Here is an 18,047-nt window from a genome sequence, read left to right on the forward strand (position 1 = left end):
CAAAGTATAACACAAATTGAAGTCATACAAGAATAAATCATGCAATGATGTAATTTTTTAAATTTTTAATAAAATTATTTTAACCTACCTTATAAATAGGTAGGTTCCTGTGCATCACACAAATTAGAGACTAGATTATTTAAAAATCATGCTGTTCCGAACGTTGTATTCAAATCCCCACTCATTTTTTCTAATTCCCTCACCATCTACTTAAAAAAAAAAAAAAAAAAAAAAAAAAAAAAAAAAAAAAAAAACTTTATAAGGAAAGAAAAATAGATTTTTTTTTTTGAACCACTGTGGGTCGGATCCGACCCGATTCGATTCCGACACAGAATATGAAATTCTGAATTTTGAAGATTATGACAAAAAGAATTGCAGAGCAATGGAAGCCATGGCTATGCCACTGCTCCAACTCCCACTCACTGCTTCACCCTCTTCGTCTTCTTCATCTTCTTCTTGTTATAGCATTCCAAAGCTACCCATCTTCTCCAAGAAACTCCACCACCGCTACTCTTGTCGCCCAACAAAGAGTCGAGTAGTTGTACTCGTTGGCAGCAATGAAGAGGCCACAGAGCCAAGCGTTTCATCGACCCAAGAGGAACCAGACCCTCAAGACCTCGAATACATTCGACAAATCAAAAGGGTATCTTTTATTTTTCTCTTTTATGAACATTCATGCCCATGTTTTTGTTTGCTTAGTTAATAAAGACTCTATCTTTCTCACTGTAGGTGTTGGAGCTTCTCAGAAAAAATCGAGATATGATTTTCAATGAGGTCATTATTACTTTACTTGTACTATTTTTTTATTTGATTTCCATTGGAAATTCTCAGCTTTGCTTTGCTTCCACACATTGTTTTGTTAGTTTATCCTTTATTTTCTTTGACACTTTTCATAATTTTGTCCCAATTTAGTATTGGTTTGGTTATACTTGTACCCTTCTCTTAAATTTGACTACAATTTTGTGAATTTAGTAGTTTTGATACCATATATGGTATTTCATGATTCTAGTGTTTGTGCTGTTAAATTACCAATTTTACCAAAAGCTTAAACTATTGGAAAATGGTAAATGTAACACTGTGCTTCACATGTGGGCTCAAACTTCCTTTTAAATTTTGAATAGGTGAGGTTCAATGAGTGGGATTTTAAATGGGAGGTAGAGTGGAGAAGACATGCTTTGATACCGTGTTAAATTACTGATTCTTCCAAAAGTTTAAGCTATTGAGAAATAGTTAATTTAATCATATAACCACATAATTCTAACATATGCATTCATTAAAACTTTGTGGGCATGAGCATAAATTGCTTAGCCTGTTAGGGGCAAATACCCCTAGATTATCTGGTAACTGGATCTGGCGGTGAGGTTAGTTGCCTGTAGGTTTATTTGCTAGAAGTAAGTCCAAAGGGTTCTTCTTTAGAAAGGTTCCATATGTTATTAAAAATAAATCAAAAACTTTACTAAATCTTGGGAATGTTTTAGTGTATTCGATACTTGTCTAGCTATCTCACACTCTCATGTCATTACCAAACTGTCCAATTTTGTGTGTACATTATATTATAAGATGACCCAATCTACCATTTTTTTCCTCTTTCCTAATGTGTAGGTTAAGTTGACCATAATGATTGAGGACCCAAGAGAAGTTGAGAGGAGAAGATTACTTGGAATTGAGGATGCGGATACCCCAACAAGGGAGGACTTGGCTGCTGTTTTGGAAGAAGTGAGTCCCTCCTTTTGTGTTTTCTTCCCTACTATGACTCGTACAAATTTTAAATTGTGTTTGGCTCCATATCTCAGTTCCATGGTGGACAAACTATTTATTCATTGTTATTTTGTTTTTGAGATGATACAACCATGTGAACATTTTCTCGTTAATGTTCAATGTTAGACTTTGAGAGTTTCCGTATTTGGGCAATTTTAAAAGTTGAGGCTGGGCACCCCTTGCTGGATATGCTTCTAAAAGAGACATGTGATCTCCACTTGATACATTATCACTGTCAAAGCCTTCTACTTCTGATAATCTCAAACTGGCAGTGGCCACTATATATTTATATTTTCCAATTATGTATAATAATTCTGAGTGAGAATTTCTTCAAGATGCCCTCATGACATTGCTAGAATTAACAGCATATTTCTACTTTCAACAAGAGGAATGGAGACCTTATATAGAAACCTTTCCTTTGTCAGCCATTGATGAAGATACTAGCAGGTGGATGAATAGGCCATTTGGTCAAGAGGAGGTTTAGGGGCCTTACGTGATTTTGATGGTGACAAATCTCCAAGATTAGATGGATTCACAATTTCTTTCTTCAAGTATTGGTGGGGTTTTCTAGAGAAGGATATAATGTTTTTGTTTCATGAATTTTATACTTATTGCAGATTTAAAAAGTCTTTGAATTCACCTTTTATTACTTTAATACCAATTATAGGTGGTTCTAAAAACACTCGTTAATTTAGTTGGAAGTGTGTATATATTGATCCCAAATGTATTGGAAAATAGATAGAAGGAAAATATGGGGTGGCTTGTGTTTGACTCACAAATTGCATTCATGGGTGACAGACAAAATTTGGACTTAGTTCTTATTGTCAATGAGTATTTGGTTAGTTGGCCGAGGAGAAGAGCTCCTAGTGTAGTTTCCAAAACAGACATTGAAAAGTCATGATCATTTCAATTGAGATTGTGTGTTGTTTTGGTTAGAAGTGAAAGAATTGGATCCAATTTTGTATTCCACTGGTTTGGTTCTCCATTATGATCAATGGCGGGCGAACTAGTTTTCTTAGCAGCTCTAGAGGTCTAAGACAATGTGAACCTTAATCATTATTACTATTTATTTTGGTTATGGAGTGCAGACAGTGGTGGGTTTAAGGTGGGAGGAGGATATAGGGGTAATGGAAGTTTTGCATCTCCGTTATACTGATGACACAATTGTGTTATGTAAGGCAATTCCACAACAACTTGGATATCCATGATGTGTTCTCCTTTGCTTTGGCGCAGTCTCAGGTATGAGGGTACATCTGGGGAAAAGTGAATTGGTACCTATTGGGGATGTATAACAAGGGATTAATGTCTCTGTTGGGGTTGTAAGGTGGGTGCTTTGCCCATGTATTGGAAGGCTCGAGGGGTGTGGAATCACATTATTGAAAGGATGGAACAATGTTTTGTGGGTTGGAAGAAGTTATATCTCTCAAAAGGTGGAAGGATTACGTTCATCAAGGGTACATTATCTTCCTTTCCCACTTACTTTATGTAAGTTTTCATAATGCCAAGTCATAGTGTGAATCATTTGGAGAAGCTTTAATAAGATTTTTTTGTGGGATGGAATGGGATATGCCAAAAAGCTTCATTTAGTGGAGTAGGGAGCAATCTTTTTTTTTTTTTGTTGTAGAATGGTGGATTGGGGATTTGTAAGCTGAGCACTTTCAATCAAGCTCTTCTAGGGAAATGATTATTGTGGTTTGGGTTTGAATGAGAACAGTTATGACACAGGTTTGTTTATACTATATACAGAGAATAATTGGGGTGGGGGGGGGGGGGGGGGTGAATGGAGAAGGTATGAGGTTCACATGGGGTAAGGCTTTGGAAAATGTATCAGAAGCAGATGAGATATCTTTCGTAAGAATATCAAGTTTATTATTGGGGTTGGTATATGGGAGAGTATCTGGCATGATACTTGGTGGGAAGATTCTTGTCTTAAGGATATGTTCCTTGAGAAGTATAATATTGCAGTAGACAAGAATGCCTCATTTGCATCTTATTTGGATCATGGGAGTAGTTGGAACCCTCAATTCACTAGATAGCCACAAGATTGGGAGTTTGAGTCTATGAAAAATTTCTTTGAACTGTTGTACTCAAGTAACTTCAGGCCAACGGATGGATCAGATTTGTTGGAGGCCTTCAAAGGAAGGAAAACTTGATGTTCATTCTTACTATTAAGTTTTTAGGGGTTTATAGGGAGATGTTTTCCTTAAAGGAGTATTGATATACAAAGGTCCCAAGATAAGTTGCCTTCTTTGTTCACATGACAACCCAGGGTAACGGTGGATAATCTCTGGAAAAGGATCTTGATTAGTGTTATATGTGCAAGAAAAATGGTGAATTAGTTGATCAGTTTCTTGGGGCTTTTCTCTCTTTGAATTTAGCTGCTTGTTCAGTAGAAAGGGACGTTTTGTCTTTTGTGCTTGCCATATTTGGAGCCTCTAGGATTTGGTCTTTTATGATTCCCTTATTTGGAGTCTTTTGGGTTATGACAAAGAAGGTGTCTTAGATGCTTAGACTGTTGGCAAGGGAAATTCCATGGCCATAGAGGAGCTAAAATTTGGAAGGTGGTTCTGTTGTGTGTTATGTTGGTAATATGGTGTGAGCGTAATAGTAGAATGTTTGAAGGGGTCGAGCATTTTAATCATGTCATTTAAAAAAAAAATATTCTGAGATGCTTGTATGAATGGATGGCTTCCCTTTGCGGTATTCCTTCTGGACAATTTCTAGATCTTATACACTCTTTGAACATGCGTTTGTAATCCTTTGTATGCAATTTGGTACACTTATGGTGTATTCAAACTGATGCCTTTTTCTTAATAAAATTATTTTACTCATACCCAAAAAAAAGGGAAATATTTGTACATAAAACGAAAGGAATTGTGTTAGTAAAGCCCCTTGTTCAAAACATATTGCATTGATCTTTGACTTTAGTGAATGAATAATAAATCCCATTTCTTTTCTTTCATGCAATATATAACAAAGAGAAAAAGAAAGGAGGTTAGGCTTGGGGGGTCCATTCATAATAAAGTGACTAAATTAAACGTTGATCTTTAACATACAGCAACTCTCCCTTTTCCGAGCTTGGGATTGGTTGTGAGCAAGATATACGACACTAAGGTTTTGTTGTTGTTGTTATTAAGAAACAAGTTTCACAATTAGACTAGATAGGTGGATTAATCTAATAACAATTTCTCTGTAAAGAAAAGTATGTAATGTGGGCACTTGTTTACTGTCTTGTATACTTCAAGACTTGTTGATATATCTATTGCAATCTTTGTTGAAAATCTAAAATATTTATCTCTATAGTCCCTACTCCTTGGTATATATCAAATTTTCCAATCATATATTGTTGTTTTTTCAAATGTAGAGGTGTTCACCTATTTCATCTCACTACCATAGGAGGAGAAGGAGATGATATCTCTTTCGCACATGTGAATTGCAGATTTGAAAACTGATTTCATTTATTGGCATAATTCATGGTGCAATTCCGTATTTATTAGGTGAATGAAGGAAAAGTACCAAAGGATCGTGTTGCTCTTCAGATGCTAGCTGAGGAAATGATTCAGTGGCCTAATTTGGAGGTACTCTTGTAACTTGAGCATATGGCATTGTTGAATCTATAAGTGCTAATATTTAGACAGCTACTTGCTAGCTAGCTTTTATGCTTTTTATTGAGGCAAAATGACATGCAATGAAGATGCTTCCTCATTTTTACTCACTTTGAGGCTCCAGCATCTAAGTGGAGATAAAATGCAAAAGTTATCTAAGCCATATGTACAAGAAAGTTGAAACTGCATCTTGATATTGTTTATAGAGGCAACAGGCAACTGTAGTAGTTGTAAGAGTAGGTTAACGTTATAAACTTTTTTCTTTACAAAGTATTCAGACATTTTAAAGGAAATCTGCAATATGCATCCAGTTTTCCACTGGGGTAGCAAATAGACTTTTGTTGAGAAATGAGACTATATACCTATACCAAAGTTTTCTTGATAACTGTATGGATCAATGAATTTATTGGAAGTCTGTTATTGTTGAGGGCTTGAGGCTAACAATGCTATATGTTTTATGTGAAAATTAGTGAATTATTGCAGGTACTTTAAGCTTTGGGTCAACTTTTTTCATAAATTTTTGGTTGCATCAGAATAGACAGAATGGTTCTCCCTAATATGAATGTTAAATGACAATTTTATCTGTTTGACTCTTTATTCGACAGTTTCCTTATCATGTCATGCTTTGTCAATCCTTCTTCAGAGGCTAGAATTTCAGGTCCCCATGTTGATGGAGGTCCTTGCCAAACCCCTTAGATCATCGCCAGTAATTGCCACTTGATAATGGTTTGGAGGAAAAAGAAATTTGTATTTTAGAAACCATCTTTCTTAAAAGCTTAGGCTGTCAGGAAGTTGGCTGACAATGTATGTTTAGAGCACCATATACTGACATTCAATATGATAACCTGACATAGGAAAAGTGGTACACTAGCCCTTCCTATGCTATTGTGCTGCGTCATTACCAAAGCGAGATAAAGTGTCTGAAAGGTGTGATGTTTGATTTTTATCTAGGTCTGGATGTTACCTTACCTTTTCAGAAGATATTCTCTAGCAAGTGTGCTCTTGAAGTTCCAAAACATAATCCCACATCAATTTCTGAAAAGCATTACTATTTAGTAGTTTGATATTGTTTGGTTTTAAACTTCCATAAAATTCTACTTTTTATGCTTTGGTTATATTTGTTTGAGTTTGAATTTAAAACCCAAGTTTAAGCCTAAGACCTTGTCTGGAAGCCAATTTTTCTTAGAGAACCGCTGATATCATCATCATAAAGATTAAATTTTACTAGTCAAGGAGATAATCTTCAGATGGTTAGCTCGTCACCACTGGTGTATCATTTTTGTTCAGCTGACTTTGCTTCCAATTTCCTTGAAAGATCTTGTTTCCACCTACTGTGTTTATTGTTAGGTTGAAGCTACAAAGAAAAAGCCTGGCAAATCCCTATATGCAAAAGCCACGGACACTGGAATTGATCCTAAAGAGGCTGCCAAAAGACTGAACGTTGATTGGGATTCAGCTGCTGAGATTGATGATTCTGATGCCAGCGATGACACAGAAGTACCTCCAGCGCTGGTTTGTTCCTTGATCTTCTCTTGAAAAGTTAATAGTGGTTTTCTCATTGGTATTTGGTACTAGGCTTAGCTATGATGCAGCTTTTGGCCAACATATTTTGAAGTTGCTGCAACAGTCCTGATTCAAATAGTGTCACAATTGTCAAATTTATATCTGGAAACACTATATTCTCTCTTTCTCTCTCTCTCTTTGTTTTTTTTTTTGTTTTTTTGATAATGTGGAATCTCACCAAGTAGGGCCCTTTGGACCCACCCCTGGGGAGTAAACCACAGATGCATGACTCCTCCGCTAGATCGCTATATTGGTTCTTATGTCCCATAAAGTTTTGACTGCTTAGGGCCTATTTGGTTGGTTAGTTCTAACCAACATTTTCATATTTTAAACAACTTTACACACATTTTAACACACATTTTCACCCACACGTGTATCAAAAAACACCCAAACAATATTATTCAAATTAACCTACCAAACAGGCCCTTAGTATTTTGAAAACACATTGCACATTGTAACAGTAATGAACAGTCAAAACAAGCTAATTGTTAAAACATGGCTTCACAATCTTCTAAATTTCCTAGTGAATATATGAGCATTAAGAAGTTTTGATGGTGGTTTTCTGTGTTAGCTAATCCTTGAAATATGTACTGAGAAAGCTTGTTCACTTGCAGGGTTATGGAGCACTTTACCTGGTCACGGCTTTTCCAGTCATCATTGGTATCTCAGTGGTATCAATTTTATTTTTCAATTCTCTCCAGTAGATCTTGCCAACTTGTATAGTCTCTGTGCCTTGTTATGGACCTATTAGTGTCAATGGTCTTCACACGAGCTTGTAGATCACAATCATGAAATTAAAAAATTGTTTCTGGGAATTATTTAATTGCTGTAATGATATAGCTTTTTCCTCTTTGCTTCATTTTCTCCAATACAGGAGTTATATAATGTTGTATCAATGATACACGAGCTATATAATGTAGCATCAATGCATAACATTATTTATTCATTAAAAAAAATGTATGACATTTTGCATGTACTATATTTGCCACTACACTGACAGAAGTAAACATTAGTGTCAAATGGCCCTGCAATAATATTATTTCACGTTTTGTAGATGTAGACAGACCCACATTCGTTATCGGCTTAAATTGCTCCTTAATTCTTACATGCATGAATTTGGATTTTTATATGCTGTTCATGTAAGCACTTCAACCCTTGTAAGTTCACGTTTGTTCGTGCGGGCGCATATTCTATGTTGCATTTAGCAGACTTAATGTTTATTATAGTTATCCTTCATTATTATACAAAAGTCAGCTCTTATCAGAATTTAAAACAAGACAGATGTTGTCTCAGGAATTAGTGTTTAAATATAAATATGGAACATTGCATTTAGCCCCCTTTAAACAAAGGAAGGAAGGGAACGTGGGGATCACTATGAAGATGGTGGTGAATATGCTGGGCACGTTTTAACTGACCCTTGAGTAGTCATTCTCTTTTAAGTAGTCCAGTGATTTCTTTACCTCACAATCTGCATCTTTCAACACCATGGCCCTTCCAGTTTCAGATGCAGTTATTCCTACCACAAAACACACAGTTGAAGTCGATGTCCATATGACTACTGAACATCCCCATCATTTGGATTTTTCAACCTCAAAAGGAGGTGCTCAAGAGGCAGATGAATTCTATGGCAAAGTTGAAGTAGATGCCAATATGTCTCCTGATCTTCCCCATGACTTTGAGAAAGAGAGCCTGCAAAAGGAAAAGCACATTTCAGTGGATCCTATATCCTTGCAAGGATCATCAATGGGAAAGGCAAGCTTTAAGTTAATGTTGCCACCTCTACCACCTGCAAAAGGGTTCTTGAGTTGCAGCCTTCCAAACTCAGCCAATTCATCTCCTCGATTTAGCTCAGCTCCATTGAAGAAGAAATCAAGAGACAGAATCAAAGCAAATCCCAGACAAGTCAGTAATCTGGTACGCCAGCACTCGGCAGCAGATGATCATGTGCTCACCCCCCTGCAACGAGAGACTTACTTACAAAGGAGCAAATCGTGCTCTGAAGGGAGAGCACGTGCATCAGCAGATGATTTTGAACTTTGGTTGACTAAACCAAATTCTATTGAATATGACAAGAAGTATGATACCAGCTTTTCCAAAACTGAAGACAACAAAGGCAGTCATAAGATTGCGAGGAGCATGGATGGTGGTGATGAGGAATTCAAATGTGGAGCTTTGTGTCTATTCCTGCCAAGCTTTGGAAAGGGAAAGCCAGTGAGAGCAAAGAATGAAGTAGTAGATATTGAACATGTGGTGAATATTGAAAATGTGATCTCTAGGAGAGTTTCCTTGGAAAAATTTGAATGTGGGTCTTGGGCTTCATCAGCCATAACACATGACAGTGAAGATGACTCTAAGAGTCTCTACTTTGATCTGCCACTGGAGTTGATCAGAACCAGTGTTAATGATGCACACTCACCAGTTACAGCAGCATTCTTCTTTGATAATGATAAAAAAGGGGTTCTCAAGAATGGCTCCGCAAGATCAACAGCCAAGAAATCAGATGAATCTCCGCGCCATGTTCGATTCTCTCTATCATCCCCTAGATCACACCCTACCTCACCAGCTTCTTGCATTACACCTCGTTTGCGCAAGGCAAGGGAGGAGTTCAATGCCTTCTTAGAAGCACAGGGTGCTTGAAATGTTCTAACTTGTTTTGTAATGCTGTAGCTCTTCATTGTCAAGAGTGAAGAGCGTAAGCAACAGCAAGGGTGAAGAGCATAAGAGGCCTGGATTTTCTTTTTTCCTTTGGTCATTTTTGGAATTCTGTTTCACAAACTACCACTGTCATGGTTGTATTAGCCCCTGGAGGGAGGGTGCGCATGATATTTTGGAGTAGAATATATAAAATTAACTTTAATCTTAATATGATTTAAACATAGTTTCGGGTGCATCATGTTTGTATTTTACTAAACTAGATGTAGTTATTGATAAGCCCCTCATTATCTGCTTTAGTGGTGAGCACCCCCAAGATGTTCAAGGAATATAGGATGTATATAGATTCTTTAAGGCCACAGCTTCAATCCTGAAAGCTGGATTATTTAATGTGAGTGCCTACAAGTATGCCCAATCTGACAACAATTCTAGAAGCTCCTATTCCAATTTTCTTTTGGTGGAAGAGAAAATTGATATTAATGGAAACCAAGTCCAAATTCATGCCTTACAAAACCAAGCAAATTATTCAAATTACTTAAGAATCCTTTTCAATACAAATGATCCAAGTTACTTGAATCGTTTAACCATCAAAATTCAAGAATATACATCTTGAAAGTATAAGAACAGACTAGTAATTTATTGTAGTTTTATATGATGGTATGTATTCGTACAATCTATGTCTTATAAATAGAAAATGAAATTAACACATTATACACTTAAATCTATTTTAGATCATTGTCCCACGTAAACATACAAAATGAGTAGTTTAGAAAGCTTTCTAAATGATATTTTAGTAAAATTTTCTATGTAGTTTCTAATGATTCTGTGACTTTTTTAGGAAACATCAAAACCAGGTATAACTAAAGCAATTAGTTATATACCTAAAGGTATATATATTGAAGGAAGTGTTTAGTTATACCTTGGTTCGATGCTTCCTAAGAAAGATGCAAAATCATTACCAACTCAAAAGAAAATCTCTACCAGCATATCATCTTGAAGCAGTGGTGGAGCTAGGATTTTAGTCTAGAGGGGGCAAAATTAAAAGACGATATTAAAAGTGAAATTTATCTAAAAAACATTAATCAACAATAATAACAAAATAAATAAACGATTGTAAGCAAATATGAATATATTTCATATTATTAAAATAAATAAACAAAAACAACCAATTCATAGCTACTAAAAAATTTACAAACTGATGGAGTAAAAATATGATTAATATTACTTAAAAAATATAATAAATAAATGTTTGAAATTATTTTTTGTGATTGATAACATGCCAATTTGTAAGACATAAGTAGTAAAATTTAAAATATCTCTAGCATCATTCAAAGATAAAATGCTGTGAAAAGTATCATAAATAGTAAAAATTGTGTAAATAATGATATAAAATAAAAATAAAAAAATAGTGAAATAGGTGGTTTGGTCACTTTCAAGTTTCAACAATTTTTTTTTTTTTTTTTTTTTTTTCATGTGACTACTAATACAAAAAAAAAAAAAAAAAAAAAAAAAAAAAAAAAAAAAAAAAAAAAAAAAATTTAGGAGTCAGGGGGGGCAGGTGCCCCCTCGCCCCTCTCTGGCTCCGCCAGTGTCTTGAAGGCTTTCTAAACTATTCTTTTTGTATGTTTACATGGGATAGTGATCTAAAATGTGAGTTTAAGTGTATAATTTGCTGATTTGATTTTATATTTATTAAAAATGGGTTGTACAAATTGATAGCATCATATAAAACTACAATAACTTAGAAGAGTATTTTTATAATTTATGAATTATGTTCATGAATTTTAATAGTTAAATGATTCAAGTTATTTGGATTGAAAATGTTTCTCAAGTAAAATGAATAATATGTTTGGTTCAAGTAATTGTAATGTATGAGTTTGGACTTGTTAATCATGAGATATTAATTGCTGAATTGCACAATACGCAAGAGTATATAATTATGTTTTAATGGCATATAATATATAATTTATTTATTAAAATATTAGTAAAATCATATATTATAATCAATAAAATTTATAACAAAAAATAGTTTTTTTTTCATAAGAAAATTTTATTTTAGGTATATTAATTTTTTTTTTGAAAACTGTGTGTCATCTTTGCCCTTTACAAAACCAACCAAGGGCAACAACTTTTTTTTTTAAAACAAAATAAATGATTTCATATTTCTTTTTTCTGTCAATTAATGAAAATTTTGTGTCCTTTTATCATCTACTCTAAGCAAATTTGTTAGTGATCAAATATAGTGGGGATTAAGTTTTTCCCATCATAATAGTTGGAAAGAAAAGAGAAAGTAGAGTTTTCTGTTGTTTAAAAACTTTAACTTGTGGCTCTCTATTTTAATATTGTCTTTAATCCCAAACCACTGTATTATCATCTAATATTATTGTTTTAATATTATGAAATATATGAAAGTATGATCATTACATTTCTTACTGAATACGTTGCTTCTTTCAATACATTGGTATATATCTGCCGAATCAAAATATACTCATACTTTGCAACCAAAAAAAAAAAACACACACACACACGCACACACAATGTCATATTAATTTTCACTCAACAATGATAATTGCACAAATTAAGAAAACAACTTACTTTTGATAACCTGTTAAGATGCCTTCTCCAGGGAACTGCACATTTGTCCACCCAAAAAGATTATCAAATAAACAAATATTAGCAAAACCTAATAATTAAGCTTCTACATATGCATCATTTAAAAAAAAATGAAAATCCAACTGTGAAATCCAAATTATGTCATTTAAATGATATATATTTTTTATTTGATTAACTTTTTTTTTTCTTGAATAAGTGTTGCTATAGCATACTTTAAAAACAACTATTGAGGGTACTTTCTCTACAAACTACAAATTTCTTCATCCAAAAGGATTAAGAAACAAAAAACAAAAACATAACAAAGCCTCATAGTTTCAACATCTAAACAGATCACTAAAAACCTCAAATTCTCACTTCCAAAACAACTAATTATTAATCCAAACACAAATCAAATTAAAGTGATATAGAGAAAGAACCTGAATTGAAACACCAAAACACCTAAGTGCATAAGCCATAAGAGAATTTGCTACAAAGAAAAAGAAATGTGATTCGACAATTAGATCGAAAGAACCATTAATGGAGAAAAAGTGGTAGAAACAATAAAATAAAATAAAAATCCAGCAATAGAGAAATAAAATTGAAGAAATAGAGAGAGTATTACCCATTTTTGTTGCGGATTGAACTTGGAAGGATTAGATGATGAGAGGGGTGGATGAAGTTATATGAAATTTATATGAAACATCACATAGAAGAGGAAGGGCTGAAGGAGATGAAATGTCAAATAGAGTAAAACGGTAGAATTTAAGAAGATATAAATGAGAAAAATTTAAGAATGCATAAATTATTGAATGAAATGGAAAATTTAAGAAGAAAACGGTTTGAGAAAATGAAAGGTTGAACTAAAGAGGCAATGGTTGAAGGAGATAAAAGGTTGAACTAAGTAGACAATAGTTAAAGGGGTCCCCATGCCAAATCCTAAATTCAGGAAGAATTAAAATTCCATTCAGAATCTATCATAAACTTTTTCATGGTCTAATTTTATGGCCGTAGAACCTTGTTTGCTTTTAGAAATATTCATAGAATGGACATGTTCTGAACCAAGATGACACTATCACTAGCATTTCGTCCTGGAACAAAGCTAGCTTGCAGCGGGTGAACTAGATCAGTGAGTGTGCTGTCTGAGTTAAATTTGATTTGCCAATACGTAAGGTTGTTATTGATCACATTTCTTAATAAAAATCACAATGTTCCAATTACCTTCTTTGGAAACAAAGTTTAAAAACAGAATAATAGTTCAATTCAAGAACTACAGGTAAATACAATTAACATTAATTAAGAGAGAAAATATCAAAATTTAGCTTTTTAAATCATAATTGATAAATCAAATTTGATCTAAACAAGAAGCATAAAATGTAATGATCACTAATTTCAATGAAAACAGAGCTGTTGGTATCATAATGGCTGAAGAAGGGGGATAAAATAAAAAATAAAAAATATATTAAAAAAAAGGTTGAAGAAGGTAATTATGCATGAAAATATTTAGCCAGGGCCCCATAGCTAGGCTTTCAGTTGGTGTTGATTGTAAGAGAAATAATCAAGCCCAACCTGCTTGTATTATTCTTGTCAAGGTTCATTGTATTACTTTAAAGCTAATCAAACACGTAATCTTAATTATTTTACCATAATCCTAGTGTCAGTCTAGATCCAGATTATCTTATGATTAATCTATTATAAATTCATGTCACTGGGTTCATTGCAACACACATAACTTCTTTTCTAAAAACAATTTTTTTTAAAGAGTCTCAACACTAATAACTTATTAATAAAGTTGTAACCTTTTGAAATTTTGAGTTGTTTTTTTATTTATTCAATTTCTTCCTAGGTGATATCAAAGTTATGTCTCACCTTTACTAACATCGGTACCATGGTTAACTTGGCGATTATTGTGCCAGATGGAAACAAAGCTGGATGTCATGGGAAGTTTAAGGTAAAAATTGGTGATCCACGGCAATGGATCCGGATCAAATGCACACCATGCAATTGCGAGAGGAAAAAGTTCAAATTTTAGATTCAAATTAAATGTTGAGATTAAAAGTAAGCCTTTTAACTTTCAATTTTAACAATCAAAAGTGCTATTGCATGGTGCATCAAATCTCAATCCGAGATGAAGGGTGTGTTACTGACTATAGGTAAGACGTTACATCACGGAAGGGTCATCAACTCATCATTTTGCATTGAAAATGAACTTGATGTAATGTGTCAAGAAGACAAAAAATTTCGACTATGCTAGTATTAGTATCAAATTGCATCATGGAGCATCTAGATTTTGTAATTATTTAATGGTTTGGAGTGGCCCTCCACTCCCTATCCCAGTCATTAAGTCGTGTGTATATGTATAATGGCATTATCAAATTCAGACTTAGAATCACTATTATTATAAGCTTCATAGTTTGTCTCTTATCACCGTCGTGCATGCAAGTGATGCAAGTGGCCCTCCCACCGCAAATTAAGCCTATGATGCGTTTCTTGAGGTGTATCACTTGACTACATTGTAGCAAAGGTGATTGTCCTTTCACATCTGTTGATATACATTTCGTACACACAACGTTCATAATTTTATGTGCGATATTCACATTCAAAACATGAAAGATGTCATGTATATAGATGATGTACAATAAGGAGTGTGTGAAATACTCAAAATCAATCCCCTTTTGACAGATCTTGAGTGAAAATTCACCTTCCTTTTTTAATTATTTTTTCTTTTTTTCTTTTTTTTGGGGATATAGAAATTCATCTTCTAGTTATAGTAGTGAAAGGCATGACTGATAATTGAAAGCACAACAATAATATCTGATCAGGAGAATCTAATGCAACAAAAAATTGACAAACAAAAATGTAAGTATAAAATTAAGGACATTAATACTATATGAAGAATTAACACGATGTTTTCTTAATTGTAAGAGGCCCCACAAAACGTAATGTGAGGTTTCCATGTCTGTTAATATAAGGTCATCAAGTCATCTGTTATGACAAACAAGAGTTGTTAAAGTTGCATACTCACAAAACTAGCTAGCCAAAGTCATTTCATCATCTATTCAGCTAATCATGTTGAAGATGATAAGGAGAAACGAAAGCAAAGTAAATCCTGGTCAGGCAGAGGCCAATGATGTTGCTGATCATGACCAGAACTCTGCAGTGGAAAATTCTCTCACCAAGCAACCAGAAATGCAACTACAAAGAAGTAAGTCATGTGGTGAAGGAAGAGCAAGTGCACCTTCAGAAGAACTTTCTCTTAGGCTATCTAAACCAAATGTTACTAATAGAAATAGTACTAAGAGTTGTAACAACATGGATCCTAGTGAAAAGGCATTCAAATGTGGTCTCTTGTGCCTGTTCTTTCCATTGTTTGGTAAGGGAAAGTTAGCAAAGCCCAAAATAGAAGAAGCAATGATGATAGAAGAAATCATATCCAGGACAGTTTCCTTAGATAAATTCGAATGTGGGTCTTGGGCATCATCTGCTATATGTCGCGGCAGCGAGGAAGGTGGAGACTCCAAGCATCTCTACTTTGATCTTCCAGTGGAGTTGATTCGAAACAGCAATGTGAACGATGATGCAAATTCACCAGTTAAAGCAGCTTTTGTCTTTGATAAAGACCGCAAAGCAATTCTCAAGAATTGCTCCACAAAAGCAGTAACAACCAAAAAACCAGACGAATCAACTGGCCGCCATGTTCGTTTTTCTACTTCTTGTCCTGACTCACCGGTTTTATGCATTTCACCTCGCTTGCTCAAGGCAAGGGAGGACTTCAATGCTTTCCTAGAAGCTCAGAATAAATAAAAGTATCATGAAATCTCTGTATGTAGCACTAAGTACTTCTTTTGTTCTCCGTTTTTTTTTTTTCAATGATACATTTGTGTTTTGGCCATTTTCCTTGTAATTTTTTGGTGGCCAAAATGCTAGCAGTGTGTCTTTTGGTTGTTTTAGCACCTTAATGGACGAGTGTATGATAATTTTGAAGGTCATTTATCCATATCAATATATATCTTGCTTACAGATAATATTGAGATTTAAGTTCAATTGATGAAGAATTTCTTTAGTTATGATTTAATTCAAGTTGGCTGGTTTCTGCAAGAAAAATTGTGTTCATAGGAGTTGTAATCATTACAAAGTAAATATGAAAAGTATAGAGGCAATTTATTGTCAAAGATCTTGAGTTAAAGAAGACTCGCTCGAGTGAAATCCAAGTTAATTAGGCATAAATCTCGCTCGACCCTCACTAATTGAAATTGTGAAATCCAATGATTGACTTTGTTCAGTTGTTGCACTAACTAGTTTAACTAAACTTTTTCATATATAAATATAAACACAACTCTTGTTGCCCGATTTTCTTTGGGAGAGGTAGCCGCTCCAAACCTATTAAGGGGGATTTCTTTCCTTAAAAATTGTCAAAAAAGCCTCTCCTCGGAAGTACCTTTTGAGAGAGTTTCTCTCCATAAGTCTAACCATGAAATTATACTTGAATTTAACACCATGAACATGTTTCTTGCAAACCACAAAAGTTTCAGGCTTCCACCATTGAATTCATTAAGCCGTTCTTCTATGGACACACACTTACCCACACACTTTGACACAATTTGCATATTTGTCAATGTGTGATTAGAATACATCATTTACACATGGATCCAGCAATAGAACTTAGTAAAAAGTAATCCAATCATCGCTTATCACGTGTCTAATGTGTGGTTCTAGACTTTTTGTTCATTATGAGTAAACCTCCACAAAGTTTTTTGAAGCAATGTTTTTATTTTTCCCCCCTTTAAAGTTGCAAACCGGAAATTTACCTAAATTGGCTAGAATAGGCTGGAATTTATCCCGAGGTGGAATGAGGGGGCTTCTTATTCCAATTTTCTTATTGGTACGGTATTTTTAGCTAGGTTGTTCCTAGTCAAAACAAAACAAAATCAATAACAATGCTTTGGAGTACCAAATTTTTGGTTTTCATGGACAAGTTCGTTCATGAAAGAAGTTCTACATAAGGATTTTAGAATTATGGGATCATTGTAGTGTAAGGTGAACAAGTCATTTGTTGAGGTTGTATAGAGAATCCATTTACAAAGGTTTTGTAAGTTTAGACTAATGCAATTGTAATTGTTTCTTCTATATTGAATTTTCCTATATGGAGTTGAGTATCTTAGAATGGTTTTTCTTTTTTGAAAAGTTTTCCACTTCATCTTCAAATCCTTACGTGCTTATTAATGTTACCTTTCAGAAGTGATAACAAAATTGATAATAACCTAATAGGATTTCAAAATCTTTTCTCATCTTAAATTTTTTTTTCTAAAGTTCTTTTTTTTTTTATCTCTATTTCCACCCTAAACTACGAAAAAAAACTTTTTATGAAGTTTAAGGACAAAATAATTTTCTTAATAATATTTTCAGTCTTTTTCTATAAAAAAAAAATTTTATCCAGTTATATTTCATTGCAGTCTAGACTGCAACGAAATATATGTCATGATTTTTGTGCTTAGCTCCTATATAATGTACTTTGGACAAATTCTTCTAGAAAATATTTGTACTTTGGGCAAAGTAACACAGCCCAGTCCTTTGTCTATTGCTTTGCTGGGATCATTCTTGATAATAAGGCCCAGATTTTGATACAAGGCGCGTGATCTGTACTAAAAAAACTAAGTGTGCAAGTTTTTTTATTTGTATAGAAGCCGTATTAATGGTTCCACTGATATAGCAAGAGGCCACAAAGTTTTTTTTTAATGAAATAAGAAAAATTTTATTGGAAGTTTGCTGCAACAATAAACAAACATTCGACTTACCTTAACTTAACTTAAGAGCACTTGCATTAACGCTTATATAATAATAAAAAAGACAACATTTTAACCAACCAAACAAAAAATTTAA

The 18,047-nt window shown here is 33.9% G+C and overlaps 3 protein-coding genes and 1 long non-coding RNA gene across 4 annotated transcripts; all 4 read left to right on the top strand.

Annotated features, from left to right (window-relative positions):
* The first annotated feature begins 329 nt into the window (after positions 1–329).
* On the top strand, positions 330–7,899 carry LOC142642259 (ycf3-interacting protein 1, chloroplastic). The gene is made up of 6 exons (XM_075816593.1): positions 330–643; positions 730–774; positions 1,603–1,716; positions 5,256–5,336; positions 6,711–6,875; positions 7,541–7,899. Exons 1-6 carry the CDS (start codon positions 383–385, stop codon positions 7,628–7,630), a joined length of 756 nt encoding a protein of 251 aa, XP_075672708.1. The 5' UTR covers positions 330–382; the 3' UTR covers positions 7,631–7,899.
* LOC142642061 (uncharacterized) lies at positions 3,674–4,602 on the top strand. The gene is made up of 2 exons (XR_012845576.1): positions 3,674–4,203; positions 4,389–4,602. It is a non-coding gene; the product is annotated as an uncharacterized LOC142642061 (long non-coding RNA).
* Positions 7,900–8,287: 388 nt separating the features above from the next.
* Positions 8,288–9,685, top strand: LOC142642009 (uncharacterized). Its single transcript, XM_075816355.1, has one exon. It carries the CDS (start codon positions 8,412–8,414, stop codon positions 9,561–9,563), a length of 1,152 nt encoding a protein of 383 aa, XP_075672470.1. The 5' UTR covers positions 8,288–8,411; the 3' UTR covers positions 9,564–9,685.
* Positions 9,686–15,188: 5,503 nt separating this feature from the next.
* LOC142642090 (uncharacterized) lies at positions 15,189–16,128 on the top strand. Its single transcript, XM_075816445.1, has one exon. It carries the CDS (start codon positions 15,237–15,239, stop codon positions 15,969–15,971), a length of 735 nt encoding a protein of 244 aa, XP_075672560.1. The 5' UTR covers positions 15,189–15,236; the 3' UTR covers positions 15,972–16,128.
* Positions 16,129–18,047: the final 1,919 nt, after the last annotated feature.

Source organism: Castanea sativa, chromosome 7 (genome assembly GCF_040712315.1).
Source record: "Castanea sativa cultivar Marrone di Chiusa Pesio chromosome 7, ASM4071231v1".
Taxonomy (NCBI): domain Eukaryota; kingdom Viridiplantae; phylum Streptophyta; class Magnoliopsida; order Fagales; family Fagaceae; genus Castanea; species Castanea sativa.

Excerpts from the sequence above, each read along its gene's own strand:
- LOC142642259 (XM_075816593.1), top strand. The coding sequence starts at position 383 with ATGGAAGCCATGGCTATGCCACTGCTCCAACTCCCACTCACTGCTTCA. Across the intron at positions 644-729 it reads ACATTCGACAAATCAAAAGG|GTGTTGGAGCTTCTCAGAAA; the intron begins GTATCTTTTATT and ends TTCTCACTGTAG. Across the intron at positions 1,717-5,255 it reads TGGCTGCTGTTTTGGAAGAA|GTGAATGAAGGAAAAGTACC; the intron begins GTGAGTCCCTCC and ends CGTATTTATTAG.
- LOC142642009 (XM_075816355.1), top strand. The coding sequence starts at position 8,412 with ATGGCCCTTCCAGTTTCAGATGCAGTTATTCCTACCACAAAACACACA.
- LOC142642090 (XM_075816445.1), top strand. The coding sequence starts at position 15,237 with ATGTTGAAGATGATAAGGAGAAACGAAAGCAAAGTAAATCCTGGTCAG.